This window comes from Tinamus guttatus, unplaced genomic scaffold (genome assembly GCF_059628265.1).
Source record: "Tinamus guttatus ecotype Peru unplaced genomic scaffold, ASM5962826v1 Tinamus_guttatus_pri_ptg000245l, whole genome shotgun sequence".
Lineage (NCBI taxonomy): Eukaryota > Metazoa > Chordata > Aves > Tinamiformes > Tinamidae > Tinamus > Tinamus guttatus.
This window is the reverse complement of record NW_028288779.1, coordinates 71580-91411: the sequence shown is the minus strand read 5'-3', so window position 1 is coordinate 91411 and position 19832 is coordinate 71580. Positions and strand designations below refer to the sequence as shown.

The following is a 19832-nucleotide window of genomic DNA, read 5'->3' as shown; positions in this document are numbered from 1 at the left end:
AAGAAGATTATTACATAGAAATCTGAATCATACACCTCTGAATCACACCTCTGAAAAGTCTCCTGAGATAACTGCTGTGGACCAGGAGGAGGAATATTTGGAATATACCTCCAGGTCACCTACCAGGATTCCACATGCTATCTCCTCTTTTCCGGAATTTCCCACCATGTAGTTCCCCGTGGCCTGGAAGCCACTGGCTGACCATGTAGCAGATTCCCCACTGCTCCCAGGACAGGGGAATGTCTCCAACCACCAAACTGCAGGGCAGATCTTGTTGTTCGGATTTTTGGGACCCCTTGGTTTTAATCCCTTTTGGTTTTATTTGAAAGCAATAAACTTACTTGCAAAGTATTGCTCAAAAAAATATAAGCTTGCCAAACTACAGCCCTATTTAGAAGCTTTTATGTGAGAATGATAGTTAAAACAAAAACCAAACAACAACAACAAGCTGTTTAAATTACTGTTATAATTATTTCTGTGATGGTCCCTCATATAGAATCTAATCTTTCGCAAGGCCTGACTGTAAACTTGTACAACAGCAACAGGCAAAACAACCCCTCTTTCACAAATACTACATCCAATACTCAGAGAAGGTAAATATTCCAGAATGAATTTAAACTCTTTCCTTACTGCAAGCATGTTCACATTATCATAACTTACTGCTTCAAAAGTTTTTAAAGTGTTAACAATTAGAAATGCAAAAACTAAAACCTAAAAGGAATTAGCACCCAGGTGCTAAGCATGAAAAGTAAAACAACTGCTCAGTGACTCTGGTTAATGAAATATCATTGATAATTCAATAATTCAAATCTTAGCTCCTTGATGAATCAACATATTTTCACTATCATGCTTATTAAACTTAATGTAAATATGGCACCCTGCCTACAAACTATGTACTTTTCCAAGTAATTTAATTGTCAAAACATTACCACAATGCTACAAGATTCTACAATTATCTGCATCCACATGCGCATGCTAAAAATGTAACTACTGCAATAAGAAATGTGGCAATCAAGTATGTAATTAAGGCACATCTTGGGCAGTGTATATATGAATGAAGTATGGTGCCACGTGCTGTAGGTGACCCAGCATGTGCAGGGGGGTTGGACTGGGTGATCTCTAGAGGTCCCTTCCAACCTTAATGGTTATATGATTCCATGGTTGGCTAACAAGACAATTGTGCTTGATATTTTCTTTGATTGGTTTGTGTAAATAAATAACTTTAGTGCTATCTTGGCCTGGGACTTAATTTTAACATTCGGAGAAATATTTTGGGTAATATACATAAGCAGCTGATTTCTTTTAAATTAGTGTCTCATTCTGTGTTCTCTTATATCTGGTTAGATAGACCTTCTATGAAAACTTTTCCTTTCTTGGCTACACAAATAAGCTGCTTCTTCCCTCAAGCTGCCTCCTGAAGGAACTTTGTATCGGACAGATTTCCACCCTTGTGTCAAATGGGTCTGAAGCCGGTGAGCAAGCTCAGGAGTTATCAGGAGGGTGGGAACCAGGACAACAGACAGCTCGACAAACACACGGGACACACGTGATGGGACAAGAGCAGCCCGTCCAGGAAGGTTTGGAAAGGAGAAAAAGCAAATGCAAACGGTTTGAGAAGTCGTGGCAGAGCATGCAGGTTATACCATTAAAGGTATTAAATGCTGCTCCACTGAAACCTGCCCTTCTTGGGACAGGGCAAGAAAAATTAAGCTGTTGTGTTTGAGGAGTTTGCAAGGACTCAGCTGATTTTGCCTCTTTCTTCTACTGGATAGTGGTCTAAGACAGAAGACACACAGAATCACAGGATGGCTGAGGTTGGAATGGACCTCTAGAGATCATCTAGTCCAACACCTGCTCCAGTAGGGACACCCAGAGCACGTGGCACAGGGTGGCATCCAGGCGGGTTTGGAAGATCTCCAGAGAAGGAGACTCCACAGCCTCTCTGGGCAGCCTGTTCCAGGGCTCTGGCACCCTCACAGGAAAGAAGTTCTTCCTCACATGGAGGTGGAACTTCCTGTGTTTCAACTTGTACCCATTACCCCTTGTCCTGTCACTGGCCACCACTGAGAAGAGTTGAGCTCCATCCTCCCTACCTTCTCCCCTCAGGTACTTGTACATGTTGATGAGCTCTCCTCTCAGCCTTTTCTAGACTAAACAGGCCCAGCTCACCCAGTCTTTCCTCCTACCATAGATGCTCCAGTCCCTTCATCATCTTCGTGGCTCTACGCTGCACTCTCTGTAGAAGCTCCACATCCCTCTTGTCCTGGGTAGCCCAGAACTGCCCCCAACACTCCAGGTGCGGCCTCACCAGAGCTGAGCAGAGGGGCAGGATCCCCTCCCTCGACCTGCTGGCAACGCTCCTCCTGCTGCAGCCAGGATCCCGTTGGCCTTCCTGGCCACGAGGGCACACGGCTGCCTCCTGGGTAACCTGTTGTCAACCAGGACTCCCAAATCCCTCTCCGTGGAGCTGTAACACGTGGGTTTCTCTGCCAGACCAGAGGTTTCCTAGATCAAACTGCAAGTTGCTGTGACTGCTCAGTAGCCAATTTGAATTGGGCATCCGTGTAGCTGAATGGATAGGATGAGCACACGGTTCTCAAATAAGAGATCTCTGGTCTTTGCTGGCCTCTACTGAACAAGTGACACAGGCATCACCACATGCTTGGCAAATTAAAACCTTAAAACCCAAGACATTTGGGAGAGTGGTGACCACAGACCATCAGCGGGTCACACGGCAGGAGCTACGACCCACAGAATTCCACTCCCCAAGCAGATCATTAGGGCATTTAATCTGTCTTACTTGGAGCATCTGAGCCGTGCTCTAAAATGCCCTTTCAAAGAACTTGCCTTCATGACACTGCACTAAGCACTACAGATCCTGCCTTGAGTTACACTGCATCACTCTCAAATTACACCCCCTCATCACTACTCCCGAATCAAAGCAGGAAAATACATGGACTGATTGATACCAGTGCCTACTACAACATCTGCCAACTTAATAACCATCACAGACATTGATATAAGCAGAGCAATTTGATGAATCAAAACCAGGATTGCGCCCTATATGTCTCAGGATTTGGACTTTTATGTCACTGGAAGCACAATCAGACCATGGGTCAGCCCAGTCACCACCGCAATAAATGACTTCTCCCAAGAGCTTGGTGGAACAGGGTCAAACACACACAACACACCAGATCTAGTAGACTTAAGCCACACACTTCTAAGCCACAACTAGCAACAAGTAAATCACTCAGGAAACTGCAAGTGATCAACTGTTCAATAAATACAGACTTGGCATCATATCATTAAAAGAAAAAAAAATGCAGTAATTTCCCCTTCTTCTTTGACATATTCTAGGCCAAAATTAACAACAGCCCTCTTCAGCCCCAAAGGGAAACATTTTACAAAGTCGGATCATCAGGAAACACACATATATTTAAAAATAAATAAAAAAGAAATCTTAATTATAGAAGCTATTATTGCAACAATCATTCTCGGGATATAATTCTATTAAAAGTAACAAGTAACTTCACAGACTTATATTAAGTCAACTTTTTCTCTATGAATAAATTGCAAAGGATATTATGCCTGGGACAGAATAAATTCTTGGAATTACTGAGTAACTTATGCATCGTTCCCCTGTTCCAAGAACACATTACTTATTTTATCATGACATAGTAAAGTTATTAATCTGCTGCCTTCCATTTCAACAATGTGAAATGCCGTAAAATGCACAGGCACCTGCACTACAGCACATTTCAGTTCTGCTTTATATCAGTCATAAACATCTCTGTTTTGGACATCTCTTCAAAACAAATGCTCCAAGCATACTGCGTGTAGCAGTCGATTTTATGAAACTATAAAAGTTCTTCACTGTTAATTACACAGACAAATGTCTCATCACACATTTGGTTACCAGGATAATATAATTAGTTTTTTACATTAACCTTTCAAATATAGAGCCGAATTTCAAGTTGAAAGCATTGTAAAAACACCCAGTCTGGAGGTATATTTTATTTCCGCCTTTTTGTGATGATAATAAAAATACTAAAACTGGGAAAAACAATGTGGTATATGCAAAAACGTTTATACAGACAAGATGCCTTTAACCAATGTTGTCCATGGGCCACAGTGGTGTAGTCCCCTCATGTGCTTAAATTCCTAAATCTGGGCTAGTATCTGTGGCTGATAAAGGGTAAAGCTGAAAAAATTTCTGTCTTAAAACTTGCTCATATTCAAGGTTTAAGCATTTGACTCCAGGCTGAGATCCATTCACCCAGATTTGACCAAGTCTGTGTTCAGTGTATCCTCTGTGCAGAAAGACTGAATTCCTATTTAGCGTCTTATCAAAACTAAAGGCTGGAAAACACGGCAGCTCACCATGTCTACTATCCCACAAACCCAACTACTGGATTAGAAAGTCAAACTTCCTAATCTTACCAAGCTCCATGTAGAGAGCAGTTGAGCTTTATACCTTCACAACTAACAAAAGTCACTTCAGCGCCTCATTTCTCTCACTGGGATGGAGCTTCTTCTACTTGCCAGTCTGTATTCATAAAAAGCCATATTTTGTCCTTTTATACTGGTGCCAAAAATTGTTCTCCGGGTTTAACAGGTCTTCTTTCCTGACATTTGACCCTTAATTTCTTCGCATGTTAAACAAGCCGAGAAGTCAGACACTTCTGACTTGCTTTCCCTAGAGTCCCCTCTCTTCACTGCATCTCCTGCAATCAAGTTCATCATTCTTGACTGTGTAAGCAATCATATGCATATTATATTTCAGATACAGTTCTCAGGACTGAAGTTCAGGACTTCAGTATGGAATCACAGAATAGTTGGGTTTGGAAGGGACCTCCAGAGAACACCTGGTCCAATCCCCCTGCTCAAGCAGGGTCAGAGCAGATCGTCCAAGAAGTCGACTTGGACTCCAGCCACCCCTCCCAGTTTTGCATCATCTGCAAACTTGTTGAGGGTGCACAAGGTCCTATCATTCATGACATTAATGAAGAAGTTAAAGTTTCTGGGCTCATATTGACCTGTGGGGTGCAACACCAGTAAGTGGACCCCGGCTGCACTTCATACTGCTGGTCACCATGCTCTGAGCCCGGCAGTTCTCAGTCCACCTCTCTGTCCACTCATCTAGTCCATACTTTAACTATATGTCTCTGAGGATATTATGGAAGGCAGTGCCAAAAGCCTAACCGAAGTTAGGATAAACAGCATTCACTGCTCTCCACTTACCCACCAAGTCTGTTTTAGTTGCTCCATCACCCACCCATGGATCCAGGTGAGGCTGACTGGTCTGTAGTTCCCCATATCTACCCTCTTGCTCTTCCTGAAGACAAGAGTGACATTTGCTTTCTTGATACCTGATAAGGAAATCCACTGATGGGACTCATTTTATTAAGGATTAAATTCAAGCTGGCTTCTGATATAGATGGACTTCAGGCACGTAAATATCACAGAACACTCAATCACAATCCAAAGCTGGGCACGCTCAACAAGACACACACACACAGCCAAAACCAAACCAAACCAAAATGAAACCCAAAACAACTAAACCAAAGCGAAATCAACTGGTCTGACCCATGGCACAGATGTCAAAGCATAGACTCCTGCATATTCTTAGGAGCATCCAGGCTTAAAAAGCTAATGCCTATCTCCTGCCAAAGCCACCTCATCATTTATAGCTGGAAGAGACAGCACTCAAATGCAAACCACACCAAAAACGCTCACGGAACACAGAATTCAAACAGAAAGCATACCAGACACCTTTGCTTCTCAAAGAAAAATGGGTGTAGGGATGAACTATTTCCTCAAAAACCTAATAGCGAGAGGCTGAGCAGCAAACTTAACACAGCTCTCTCTGCTTAAATATTTCAAACAGTCTAAAACATTCTCCTTTCCTCTTCCATTTGCTGCCCACCTCTAAAAGAGGATAGAGCAAAAAGCTTAAAACTCCTACAAGGAGTCCTCAAGGAGAGGCAGACACCTCCCTTGAGCAATCCAAAGTTCTCTCCACAAAGGCACTTTCTTTCTTAAACGCCTGAGCGGGGTGACCAAGGACTTGCTTTACATGAAGAATCTTTATAGCAGGACAAAACGAGGCTTGTATTTCCCTGGAACTTGCCTCCTGTCCCTTTGCAAAGAGGCTCTGCACTCAGATGAAGCCCTGGATGTGACAGGAGTGGGGCTGGAAGCAGGAAAGGAAGGAGCCATCTACAGCAGAGAGTTACAGAGTACAACGAGCACACGGACTGGAAAGATAAAGACTCACTGATAACCAGTCCTCTCAAGCTGCAATATATACCATACTGCAGCCTATATAGCACTTCTCTGTTTTCTTTACACATTTTTAACTGTTGATTTAATTTAATTTTGCCATAGCAGGATTAGCAGGCAGGCTACGGAGGTGAAAGGACATTACATTAAGACAGCACATTAATCCTCTATCCCACCCAAGGCAGAAGCAAAAACCAAACAAATAGCAGCTTCCTGGAAATTGAATTTCTGTTATCCAGATGTCAAAGATGTAATACCCCAATTACACAAACTACTGCCAGTGAAGCATGCCAGCAAATATGCAATGTAAATGGGGTGAGCACAGAGCTGCAAAACTGCACAGTCAGCATCTGGCTCTCCGAGCGAGTGATAATTAGCACTGTGTGGAGACACTAATAAACATTTATGTCTGAAATTACAACTTTTAGCAGTGTTAATAAAGGATATATTGGCAATTCGCAGAATAAAAGGGTCTTGAAAAGAATGTCATATTAAACAATGGCAGGCACTTCCTGTGCTTGCATAGAGATTTTTTCCCCTCTCTAATTGCAAATGGCCACGCTATGTTGCTCGGGAATTAATCAACACAAGAACATACCTAAAAAAAACGGTTGTGTTTCTTTGGTCTCCCCATTAACATCATTGCTGTAGTCAGAGATCTTATATATCTCGTGATGGTAATCTGGAATGAAAAACGATAAAAAAAAATTAGAACTCAAGTGATCTGGAAAAAACGAACACGAGCACATTGCTACAGTTTTACTATATAATTTGTCAATATATCTGCAGTTTATTTCACGTACATCAAATTAACCACAGGAAATGTGCTCTGTATCAGCACCTCCTAAAAAAAACCTTTGCTCACACTGGAGAGACTTTGCTGAAATATTTCACAGATTTTTAGGGAATAGCTATGCCTGCCCTAAATTACTGTGTTCATTTTCACAGCAAATTATCCCACCAGATGCCAATTATCTGGCTTCTTGCTTTACAGATGGAAAGCAGATTTGTAATGAAAACTTTACCTTCCTAGAGACCAAGGGAAACTTTCAAACTCCACCTCAATAAGGAAACCAGCAACATATATTAGGGCTGCACCTTTCAGCTATGCTGAGTTATCTTGCTAGCAATGGCTGCTGAAGAAAGCAGGACCAGGCACATCTTAGGACAGTTACCTATAGAAACTGGGGCCCATAATGACCCTAAAAATAAATATTAGCATCTTGTATTTGGCAATATTATACAACACAAAAAAATCTGACTTTCAATTTCAAATAAAAGCAAGTTTTGTGGCTGGTCCCTGCTGAACACCCAGGTTTGTGCTCAGTAACAAACATAAAGGTTGTTTACACACAGGTACATGGGAAATGCAATTACAAGAAAAAAAAAAACATATCTAAAAGCAATTCTCTTGGATTTTGCCTTTGCTACGGCACACACTTTGTCCTTAGGCAAACCACTCAAGACTGAGCAATTAATCAGTATGTGAAAAGAGCTCCCTACCCCATCACCTAACTCCTTTTAACACTTGAGCCCTCCCAGGTCCCAACTATCTCAGTTACTCTCTCTGTAAACTGTTTTTTTATATTGACCTGCCTCGAGGAGAGCAAGGAAGAGATTAATTAAAACATGGAAAAGCACTTTGAGGGATTCACTTAAAAGGCACAACAAAAATGCACAGCAAAATAAACAGCTTCTGCCTGCATGAGAAGCACACCTGCACCTGGGACAAAATGATCGGTTACAGAATGGTAGAGGGGTCCTGGCAGTCAAACCTGTTGTTGTTGTTGTTATTTACTTTTACAGCATGACTGTTCCAATGATATAAGAGTGGGGAGGAAGAAGAGCACAAGAGAAACAGAACCAAGTATAACGTAGCAACACAAAGGAGAGGCAAAAACGACACTTTTCTGTAAAGAAATATCATTGTGCAAAAGGAAAAAAAAAAAAAAAAAAAAGAAAAGAAAAAGAAACGTGGAGAGGTCAGCAACAAGGGGCTAGCCAGGAAGGTAACGCTGGGGTTTCTGTGCTGCATGGAGCAAGGGAAACGCATGGGCAGCCTGATGCAAAAAGGGCAAAGGTGAAGGCTGAGACACAACATCCAGAAAGTATTAGCCCCCTCTAAAGAGGGCTAAAAATAAATATATATATATGTGCAAACTACTTTGAGTGCCCATTAGCTTTTCTCTACGTTTTAATCCAACAATTTCCAAGCTCTGGTAGAAGTGAGTACGTGGAAAGTAAACAGTAAAAGACTGTTAGGAAAAGACTGACAGATTCCTGGTGCCTAGATGTTATTGCTTACATGTGGCTTCTTCTCTCACACTTCCCTCAGTGTACCCAGCTGGTCACAATACTCTTGTTTTCTGAGCTCTACTTGGTACCTTAAAGTCACATTTCACCCCAGAGGCGGCTGCACGTTAGTGAAGCAACAGATTTCTTCTGGATACGGTGCTCAAAGCAATTCCACCACGTTTGTGAAGTTTTTCGGGGGTCGGAATAAGCGTTGTGTATAAACACACACACGGGTAACAGACTGGGCGTTGCAAATAAGCAAACCCGACATATGGTTTTCTCCTTGGTTTCCCTCTTCTGCCTCCGATGTCACAGTCCAGGGGCTGTGAAACCTGTATCAGTTTCACAACAGTAAACACTAAACTGTGACACTGCTGAATGACTCCAGCAAGAGGCAAAGGCCAATTACAAGAGGCAATTATTTATTCGTAATTATCTTTATAATCAACCATGATAGGAAAAAGGACACAAGAACAGGCTCTGCTAAAATGTGATTCTTCAATCTTCACCATTCTCAAAGTATAAAACACACATTTGCTCTCCAGGACTTGCTTTTAGCAGAGTTTCTTATTTACATTTCTACATCCAAGAAGAAACACCAGATCGAATATGAATTACTAATAATCTACCAACACAATTTTATTTCCCTACTAAAACAGGGTTAGCTACACTGCTGCAACCACCCTGCTACAAGTGGCACCTGAGCATTTGCAAAATACTACTCTATTTTTGAGAGCACCGCTCTTTTTACAGTTTTATTAGGAGGGGAATAAAACCAAGGCTTCAATTTCACTTTTGCTTTTCCATGCGCGTGCCCGTGCCCCAGTCCAAGGCTGCACAAAGTCAGCACTGAAGGAAAGTGAGGATAATATCTGATAAATAATATATATACATATACACACACATATATACATGCACACATGCATTGTATGTGTGTGTTTATATATATATAAACACAAACCAAATCCAATCTTTAAGCCCTCAAGAGGTTTGTTCATGTTTGTGTTTATAAGATCTCCAATAGATTTCGGACATGCCTGACCTGTCACCGTCCCTCTAGTTTTTAAGAGGTAAATGCAGTGCTCAAGATCCTTCTATAGTGTCAAAACAGTAATTATTTATTATTCCCATCAGAGGAGTTTACTCCCATCCTCGAAATCCTTCATGTCTCACCAGGGAGACCTGGGAAGAAACCACTTTTGGGGCAGAAAGTATCAAAACTCACCCGCCTCTCCTCTACCACCTTTCCTATAAGTGTGACATTAAACTCAGGCTGTCACCTGCCCTGAACTTGGCATGCAGGACACACACACGCAGCATTTCGTGGTGGTATTTCTGCTCAACACTTTGAAATGCAAAAAAAAAAAAAGAAAGCGAAAAAAAAAGAAATAGATCATAAGACAAATCAATGAGGGTGAAAGATCTAATGGACTGAAGAAACGATAAATGTCTAACAAAAAAAAGGAGGAGAAAAAAAAAGAGGAGAGAAAATGAAAAAGGAGAAAAAAAGAAAAAATGGAGAAAAAGGAGAAGAAAAACAGAAAGAAAAAAAAAGGAAAAAAAAAAGGAAGCAAAGAAGAAAGGGAGGAAAGCCTAGGGCTGGGAAGTCCACCTGTTAAAATGACTCCCAGCGGCAGGATCTGATTTAATAAATAAATAAATAACAGGGCTGGGAGAGGGGGCTGCGACACGAATCCAAACATTTCCTAACATTTCCCCGCTCCTCGTCTCGCCGGCCCCCAAGTTTCTCGCCCGCCCGCGCTGCTCCTCGCCCCCGGAGCGGTAACGGGCTCTTCACGCGCCCGCCCGCCCGCTCGGCGGGGCTTTTCCCGGCCACCCGCGTCTGTGCGCGGCGCCGGGAGGAAGGCGAGGGAGAAGAGGAGGAAAATAGGAAGACACAACAAACCCACAGGAGTTGAATACTAAAAAGACCCGCCGCTGCCCAACTGTCATTATTTTTTTCCCCCCATAGTTTCTTCATTTCGCCTTCTTGCCTCCCCGGGAATTTATAATGGCATACTTTATTTTGCATAAGATCTCCCGGGGCGGGGAGGGGAAATAATAATCAAACACGTCGACCCTCGGGGTTGTGTATTGGAAAAAAAAAAAAAAACGAAAAAAGAAAAGAAAAACACATGATACCGGAAAAAAAATAAAAAGAAAAGAAATCCAAGGCTTTGGAGAGTTCAACCCCACGACCCGGAGTTAAATAATAAATACAGGGCGGGCGAGCGAGCCACAGGGAAGGGAGCACGCACATTTCATAACACCCTGCTCTTCTCCCCGAAACCCAGCCCCGATCGGGCAAGAAAAAAAAAGTCTATTTTTTTTTTAAGGTACAAACAAATAAACAAAACAAAGCCCCCCTCCCAGCCCACCCCCCGCGGCCACCACTTTACCTTGATTTATCAGTTTAAAGCTTTGGGATTTCCTGCTTCTCTTCCTCTCCGTAAACTCCATGGTGCGGGCAGGCGGGAGGGAGGGAGGGAGGAGGAAGAAAGGAAGGAGCAGGGGATGGGAGAGGGCGCGGGAGGCTGTGCCGCCGCTCCGCACCCGCCGGCAGGAGCCGCAGGACCAAGGTCCGTCTCTTTAATCAGCAACGGGGGAAAAATATATATATATATATATTTATATATTTCAGGCGGCGCCCGGCGATGCCGGCTCCGAGTGCGCGGCGAGGGGGCTCGGCACAAGTTGGCGGCCGCCCCAGGCCGCCCCCAACTTCGCGGGGCGCCGCGGCGGGGGCGATGCCGGGCGGCGATGCCGCCGCCGCCGCCTCCCCCGGCGGCCAAGGGCGGCCCGCAATGGCTCCTCGCCGCCGCCGGGACCCCGGTGCCACCTGCTGGGGGAAGGCGGCGGCTCCGGCCGCCCCCAGGCCCCGCGGCGCCTCCGCGGGGGGCGGCTCGGGGGCTGCGGGGGCAGCGCCATTTTGCGGCCCCGCTGCCGCCCCCTCGCCGGCTCCCGCCGCCGCTGCCCCGAGGGAGGCCCGGCCGCCCGGCCCCGCTCGCCGCCGGCCACGGCGGCCTCGCGGCGCGGCCTGCGCCACCGCCCGGCCCCGGCTCCGGCCGAGGCCTCGCCAGGAGGCGGCAGCGGCGGCGGCTCCCGCCGGCCCCGCCGCGTCCTCCTGTGGCGGCCAGCGGGGAGACCCGGCGCCTCGAGCCCTGCGGGCAGCGCCGTGTGGCCCCGCGACGTCCCTCGCGGGGACCTGCTCCTCTGCTAACACCGGGTCCCCTCAGCAGAGCCTCTCCCTCCGCAGAGTCACCTCGGCGCCACCAGCGAGTGCCTCACGGTCACCGTGAGGGCCGCCGTGGCACGAGAGATGCTCTTAAGAGGCTCAAAACTCAGGCTATAACTTCTACATCACTTGACGCCTTCAGCTGTGCTTCACGTTCACTTATTTCGCTTAAGTTGCACTTAAATTTGGTCCCCTGTGCCACCTGTGCCCATGGCGGGCAGGGGAGGCTCCTGACCACCCAACACTGGAGTCTGCTTACAACGTGGTGGCTTAGGAGTAGTCAGGCTGTTCGTTGAACCAACATCGGTGCAGATCTATCCATGGTCCAACTGTAGCTCGCAGGAGACTGTTCCTGGCTCGGGTAACACCCTCCTCTAGGAATATGGAAATAGAACCCCCAAAGAGCAAAATTTGCCTATTAATAACTTGATTTGTGCTGTAATCGCAGTTGCCATCAGGCCCAAATTCTCCCACGCAAGGTGCTGCCCACAATCGCCCGGCAGAAAATTAGACCCAGTTCCAAAAAAGCAACCAGAAAATAGGCTTAATGGTGAAGCAATATCAGAAAATGCGCCTAATGGTAAAATTTATTAGACTCGGGGAAATTAAATTCACAAAGGGAGGTTATGGAAACCTCACAGATTGGGCAAGGGTGTAATTTTCTATTAAATTGCTAAGTGGAAAATCCCAGAGGCAATCAATATGCTACTTTTGGAACTTTCCTAAACTCCACTGTAAGACTTTAGGAGGAAACTGGGCTAACATACTATTTAAAATCCTGCATTATATTATTTTGGGTGGTTGCTGAAGCAGCAAAGGTGGGTAGATATCTAAATAACATGGGTCCAATTAATCTCTGGTATAATACAGTGAAGTCAGGTCTGAAATGCAACAGTTCCGTGCGTTAATTTTGTGTATGAAAAAAAAGTATTTGCTTGTTTTGCCAGCATATTTACGAGATGCAAAACATCACTGAAACTGTTGACTCTCATCCCTAATGGGACAATAAGAGAATTTTATAAAGCATAAGGCCTTCATTTACTGTTCAACTCACATGATAGGCTTTATCCTGCATATGCCAAAGGAATGTGCTGCAAAAATAAAAATGTGTCTTCTGTTTTCCTTCTGTTACTCAATTTTGTAAAAAATTTGGGGATATAATTCATGAAAAACTAGCAAGGGCAGTGTTTGATCAACTGCTGTCTTGCCTTTTAGTTCTTCCTTGTGGTATAGCTTTTGCTTAAAGGGATCCTCACGGTTTGAGTGTGACATTTCAGCCTCAAAACTTTGTAAGTTGTAGTTTGAAGAAACATTTTACAAAAGTTAATTACGGAGGTGTCCCTTTTTTTATTAGCACCCCTCATTTTGCTTGTGCATTTGGCAAGAGCGAGAAATTTACTCTTCTACCTATAGGATGAGCTTGATCCTGCAAAGAAACCTAAGCTCAGATGGGAAAATCTTGTGATTTTTCATTCGTGAAAGAATTTGGCAACTTGGATACCAAGGCCCCGATCCTGTAATCTCATCTGCACAAAAGTGAATTAGAAACTAGGACAAGGTGACTTTAGGTCAAAGTCTTCTAGTTATCCACAGAGCATGTGGGAGGATCTCAAGGCTGAAAACCAGGCTTTCCATCCCGATCTGCTAATGTTCCTCAGCCATAACTTAGAAAAACTACTTTAAGAATTCAAAGATTTGTGCAGTGCCCCTATGCAGTAGGTTTCAAGCCTCTTTTGGGGGGCATATTGGGGTACATATCCCACAACTAGACTCAGACCATCTGCTCACTTGTCATAGGCCACCATCACATTATTCCAGCTGGAGACCCGGAGATAAAAGTCGCCTTTATTCCGTTAGAATAGTGGCCTTGTTTCATCCTACATATTCACTAGCTCCGTCTCCTTGGCAGCCAAATGACTTATGATAAAGTACACTGGCTCCAAGGAGCAGTCAGCTTTTAATTTCAGCTTTTATTTCAGTTAATGTCTCAATATTGAACTGTTATTATTATTACATATTATGAAACCACAGTTCCTTTTTTTTCCCCCGAAACATAGAAAATTCACAGCATTCTGTATATATTCATGAATAGCCACAAAGTATTCCCTCAATCAAAACATTAATTGAATAATGTGTTTTTCAAAATACCATGAAATTAACTAACTAAATGAAAGCTTTATCTTGCAATATATTCCAAGTCTGCATGATTATCCCTGGCTAGTTCCTAGTAACCATTTTATTATGTCATAAGTTACTTTGAAAATCATTTCCCCTCACTTCTAACCAGCATTAATTTCTCAGATAATTTTCTGGAGTGTAAAATGCTTAGTTTATTTCAGATGCCAGATCAGTAGCTAATCAATTAAATATAATTAATCTAGTGATACAAGCAAATTACAAGTATTAATGAGAACAGTGCTCTTCTCATCGGGATGTTTCAGGCTCCTCCTCTTTGCTTCCAGGCTCATCCCCAAAATGGGTGTGTTGAGATAATTACAGTATTTTAATTAGGAAGGTAGGACAAATAAAGGAGGGAAGAATCCTTGAGTAAGAAGAATTGTATGGGGCACAATTATTACAAACTTTCTGGACAGTCTTCCCTTGGAAGAACTGTACTTGACTTGCAAACTTCATGGCTTGATTTGAGGTATTAGGTCAAGGAATCCAGGTGAGGCTAGAAGTGGCAGAAAAAGGCCGCCGTATTAATAGTGCTGGGATTATTATTCATTTTGGACATTGAAGAAGGTCTGTGTGGTATTAGAAAGCAGGAGAAGGGTGAAGGGGTGAATTGGAGATCAAGAACTGCCTAGGTGGCAGGTTAATAGGTTAGCTATTTCAGCTAGTTATGTTTAATGAGTGTAGTTGAGGGTTTTATAAACTGTGGTAAGATTCCTTCTTCTTGCAGCTTTCAGTGGTGATTTTGTGGTCACAGAAAATATGCAGGCAGTACTTTCCTTGGCTCCCCAACTTGATGATAGGTCACTCTGCTGCTGTACAGTCTTACTGCAAACCTGCCTTTTTGTGGAGCTTTCACACTCATGTGTCTGAGGATGGGTCATTACAGAGGGAGGGTTCCAAGTGGCATGAAGAAATCCGAAGCTTAGAAGGGCAATATGAATTGTTTTCTGGTCTTCCTTATGTTCTTCCCCTAGCATTCCAGTCCCAGCACTTGACACCGTATTATATCTCTATCCTTACACCCTTTTTCCTTTGGGAAGCTTGAAATGGCCTCTTCTGGGTGTTCTGCTGCTTGTTAAAATTCCTCGTATAAATTAAAAATAAAATGCTACAGGATGGATCATGTTTTCATCTGTTCTTCAGCTCAAGAGTACTCACCAGATCTTCCCTTAGCCATTTCAACAGTGAAGAATAATAACTGAATTTATGTACAATGTGCTCTTTCTGGGTGTATTTATGAGCCTTCTATATATTGCTCCAACAGTCAGACTCCACCAGACTGGTCTTTTCCTGCCTTCCATCATGTGGTGTCTACTTTGGACTCAAATTGCAAGGAAGGGTGGTACAATATCAGGTCTGATGATCATCCATCCCAACGCAGTACTTGTGGGATAACTGGATATTCAGACACTAACTGCTGCCGAAGGCAAAGCAGTTCTCACATTTGGATCCTGGGGGGAGTGCATGGAGACACCAAGGGGGCAAAGCAGTAGAGGTGGTTGGAGGATAAAGAAGAAGAGGTCTCAACAACCGTTTTCTGACAAGCTAATGTACAAGCAGGAGTGGAGTCTGTGTGTGTGTGCACCTCTTCTGGGCTCCTCCACCACCTGCAGAAAGCAGGAGCTCCGCAGGGTTTGCCCAGTCTCTGCCTTACAGCCGAGGTGCTTCAAGGTAACTGAGCACATTGTGAGTAGGGACTGTTATTTTGGCTGGATTATTTTTTCTGCGCTATATAGAGAGTAATGGAGCTTTGTTCTTTGTGCTGTAAAAAGAGTAATAGTGCTTAGAAATTTTAGCAAAGCCTGGATGTGTCTTTGCCTCTCTGAAGAGGTGAAGTGTAAAGTCAAGGGTGGCATTTGAAGACGGGGCACAGTGAAGCTTTTGGGTGGTTTGGGAGCTGATGGTGGGAGCCCGAGCGCAGCTGGGCTAAGTGGTCCCATTTCTGATGGCTGCTGCAGGCACAAACCAAGCAAAGCTCAGCTCAGAGTCCAGCCTCGCCTACTCAGAAGAGTTCAAAGAGGGTGATGCTGCTAATCTTACCGATGTTCTTGTGTCGTTTTGCTTCAGAATCAGCAGCTCAAGGCAGATGAGAGAAAGCAGCCACGCAAGGAGCCAGTCACTGGAGCGTCAGCAAGAAAACGAACGCAGAAGGAGCTGCAGGAGCAGCAGCACGAGGCAGCACGAGGCGCTCCGACGCTGAAGCCGCCCTCCTGTGAGCCCCGAGCCTGACTCGGGGACGCTGCGGAGCCTCCCGGCGCAGCCGTCCCCAGCGCGCCGCAGGGAGCCGCCTTCCGCGCCTTGATCCTCTCTGTTTCTGCTGCCACACGTTAGTGAAGGCGCCGCGCTGAAGGCAAGGGGAGTTTGGAAACTAAAAGTCGCGGGTGCTGCGGGTGCTGCTAATCCACTTACTTGGATCCTCTTACGGCTCCTCTGGGCTGCCCTGATCCCCTCTATCAGCCCTCCCAGCTGCTCTGATCTGCTCTGTAAACTTCAGCGCTGCTCTATTAGCATCCCTGTCAACTCATGGGGCTTCAGCTCCTTCAATCTCCTCTCCCAACAAGAGTCTCTCCACTGTATTGTAATCCTGGTAACTCGAATACTGTTGCAAGCTAAAATCAAAATCATTAAGAGCTGCTGCAGCCCCTACTAGGAGGTTCTCTTCCCCGAAATGTTTTCAAACTGCTTACATTTCAGGCTGGATAAAGAATTTTAAGACATATTCATAACCACCTGCCTGCATTTCAGTTGTGAGAAAATAAAATTGTACTGCGAGGTACAATGTAGTTCAAAATCTACTCACCCATGTACTTTTTAAAGACAGATTATGTGAATTTAATATCTATATCATGCTGGAGACTGGCAACCCCCGAAGATGATGCTTTCACTCTGCAATAAGGTATGCGCAGAAGCATTTTCATTAACGTAGCTCCCCCTGGGTTTGCCTTTAGAAATGTGTCGGTATTGAAGAGTCCATCACCCGTTCAGTTCCCGACCTCTCAGCTCAGGCAGTCGAGACACCTGAATGGGTATTTTTCCCTCAGAAGGACAAATCCTGCAGGGATCAAAGTGACAGCACAGAGCTCTGATCATCTAGTAACAGCTTGGAGAGATTTCTTGCCAGGCTTGGATAGAAATTAATGAACTCAAACCTAGAAACACAATACCATACGCTCAGCTGTTTATCTTCTGTGCACATTAAGGAAAAAAAGCAGAAGAAAACATTTATTTTTATCAACTTTTCTTCCATTCATGAAAAGCTTCATGGGGGTGTCCACATTATGTTTATTCACCTAAAATTTGAATACAGCTAAAATGTCTCAGAAGTGAAGGTTGTGAGCGGTCACTTACAGGAAGGGTGAGGAGAGAGATGGGTCTAAACTCAGTGTGAGATTTAACAAGCCCGTCTGCATTTTCATGCCCTGTTACTGCATCTTTCCAGGAAAAAGTCTGTGGATTGAGTATCTGTGGTGCAGATACTTCTGTACTTTGCAAATTCTTGTGCTTCTGCTTCTCTTTGCCCTTGTTTGCCATGACACTGGTCATGTTGTTTGCTGGGGTTGTCACTTCAAGTGCTTTGTCTGGTACTGCTGAAGTGATAGAAATAAGGAACATACTTGTCTACAGAAATATCCACAAAAAAAGGGGGGTTGGAGATTATTTTCCTGCAAAATGTTTTGAAATCTTTAAGAGCCATAAATGGCCAATACCTGTGTTTTGTACTGCTTTCAAAAGAGCACAGTCTCCCTGTAAACATCCTGAGACCCTGATTCATTAGGGACTGCAGCACCACAAGCTGAGTTACCAATGCTGTTTCATAAAACAAGCACATTTTATTCATATATCTCCTATGCTAGCCAGCTTGGCAATAATTAACCTTTCTTAAGTGTAAAGCTGTTCAGAAGTAGTAATGAGTTCTTACAATATCTTGGTTTTACAGAAAATACAACTGCTGGAACTAAGGAACCTAAACCTAAAGGTTCCTTAGTCAGCCTAAGCAATTCACCTAAATATTGCTTTATCAAAAGCAGGGGAGGTGTCATCCAAAGAATTATTTCAAGCATATTTCTCAAAGTCATTCTAGCCTCCCTGAGCAGTAACACCCACTTGGAGTCACTGACTTTCTAGGGATTTTAGTGGGCTGTCACAGAGGTCTGTCCTGGCTGACGGGAGCTTGATTTACCAAGAAAGCTAATTAAGAATCATGTACCTCGCTGAGAAAACTTCTACTTGAAATTAATTCTCCTGCACCCTCTGTTAGCTGTGAAACATCAGTTTTGCCTCTTTTGTGTAAATAAAACCATACACTGTCTCAGATAGGTTTTCCTCTGTTTTAATATGAAATAGAGCAGCGAAAACTGGACACACACGAAGTCTTGAATACAGCATGAGAACATTTCAATACAACTGACTACAACTTGAATCATGCTGCTCTGCCTCCCCACTTTGGCAAACAGATGACATCTGGGTTGTAATGATGTATTTCTGAGCTGCCTTCAGTAATCTTTCTGTAAACGGGCAGTTAGCTTACAGGAGATAAAGCTGAGAAATCAGTTAATCGTGGCAGAAATTGGCAGGAAATACCACATGTGTTTTTGGAGCTTGCATTTCTATTATTTGTGAGGCTATTACGAATGTTCCAGGAATCTGAGTAACTTCTGGATTTTCATTTTTGGTTTAATAGTGAATGCTGTGAATTACTTGAAAGCAGGTTTGTAGTTAAGTCTATGGAGTTGTTGGAGAGGTCTGCAGAAACCTGGATGTAGGAAAAATATGGGTAATACTATTGCTTCCAGATCCAAGCTCAGTTGCAGTGAACTTTCAAGACCCCATAAGTGGTTTTGGGAGGGCTTACTGGCCTGGCTACAGTCTGAGAGCAAATATAACATTTATTAATTCTGTGTGAGATAGAAATACGCAGCCATCACATACCAAAAGCTGCAGTATTGCCCTGAAAGATGAAACATGAGCAGCAGAAAATAGAGAGTTAAACTAAGGAGTGGTAGCATGGATCTCATCGGCTCTAATGAGTGGAGTAATGATGCATTTGGTGAGTAAGGAAGATGCTCTTTGCAATACAGTTTGGAAAAATGTTAGAAGTGTTCTTTGCACTGATGCCATCACAGGATCACGTGGAGAGCACAGAGCACAAACTTCCACGCGTGCTGTGGGTCCGTGTGGCAAGGGACGCCCCAGGAACCCATCGCAGCACGTGTGAAATGGGGACGCTCCAAGGACCCGAGCTAGGTAATGAGGCAGGCAGGGACCGTGGCAAACTGCGAGCGTAGAGATACCCCCAGGAAACATCTGTTGAGGAACAGAGGCGCTTTGAGCAGAGTTCAGGCGAGGCTTGACCCAACCATCTTGGTGATTCATGTCCCTCAGAAAATGCTGCCCCGAGCCTAAGGCAAAGAGGAGTCAAACAGATTTGCCATTCTGTAAATCAGAGGGCAAGCTGGAGTGGGTATCCTCATGAGTCATTACGAAAAGGAGGTAACGTCACTTCTTTTGCATTGAAAGGTTGTCTAGTCACTTCAAGAAGAAAAATCTTGAGATAATGGATGACACCAAATACATATTTTTTTCCATTCAGGGGGATTTTGGTGACTGTCTTCAGAAAAACTTAAACAATATTTGCTCTGTTGGGAGGTGGTGTTTTTTGTTTTTTGAGAGTAGCTGCTTATCTTTCATTGGATAAGATGATGGTCTTGATGACAAGAGGCATTTAATTAAGTGACACTTTGATTTAGAGGCAACGGAGCACATAACCAGGAGTGCTGGAAGAAGGGCACCGAATTACAGTGATAATGAAGGTAGCAACATCTTCAGCAAAACTTTTCTAGAA

At 44.0% G+C, this 19832-nt stretch overlaps 1 protein-coding gene across 1 annotated transcript in view; it reads right to left on the bottom strand.

Annotated features, from left to right (window-relative positions):
• Positions 1-11182, bottom strand: part of BEND7 (BEN domain containing 7) — a 38085-nt gene extending 26903 nt beyond the window's left edge. Inside the window, exons 1-2 of the mRNA XM_088526309.1 lie at positions 10977-11182; positions 6881-6964 (exon numbers count right to left, since the gene is read on the bottom strand). Coding sequence (XP_088382435.1) covers positions 6881-6964; positions 10977-11037 — 145 coding nt within the window. The 5' untranslated portion in view covers positions 11038-11182. The remainder of the gene's footprint in view (positions 1-6880; positions 6965-10976) is intronic.
• Between the last annotated feature and the right edge of the window lie 8650 nt (positions 11183-19832).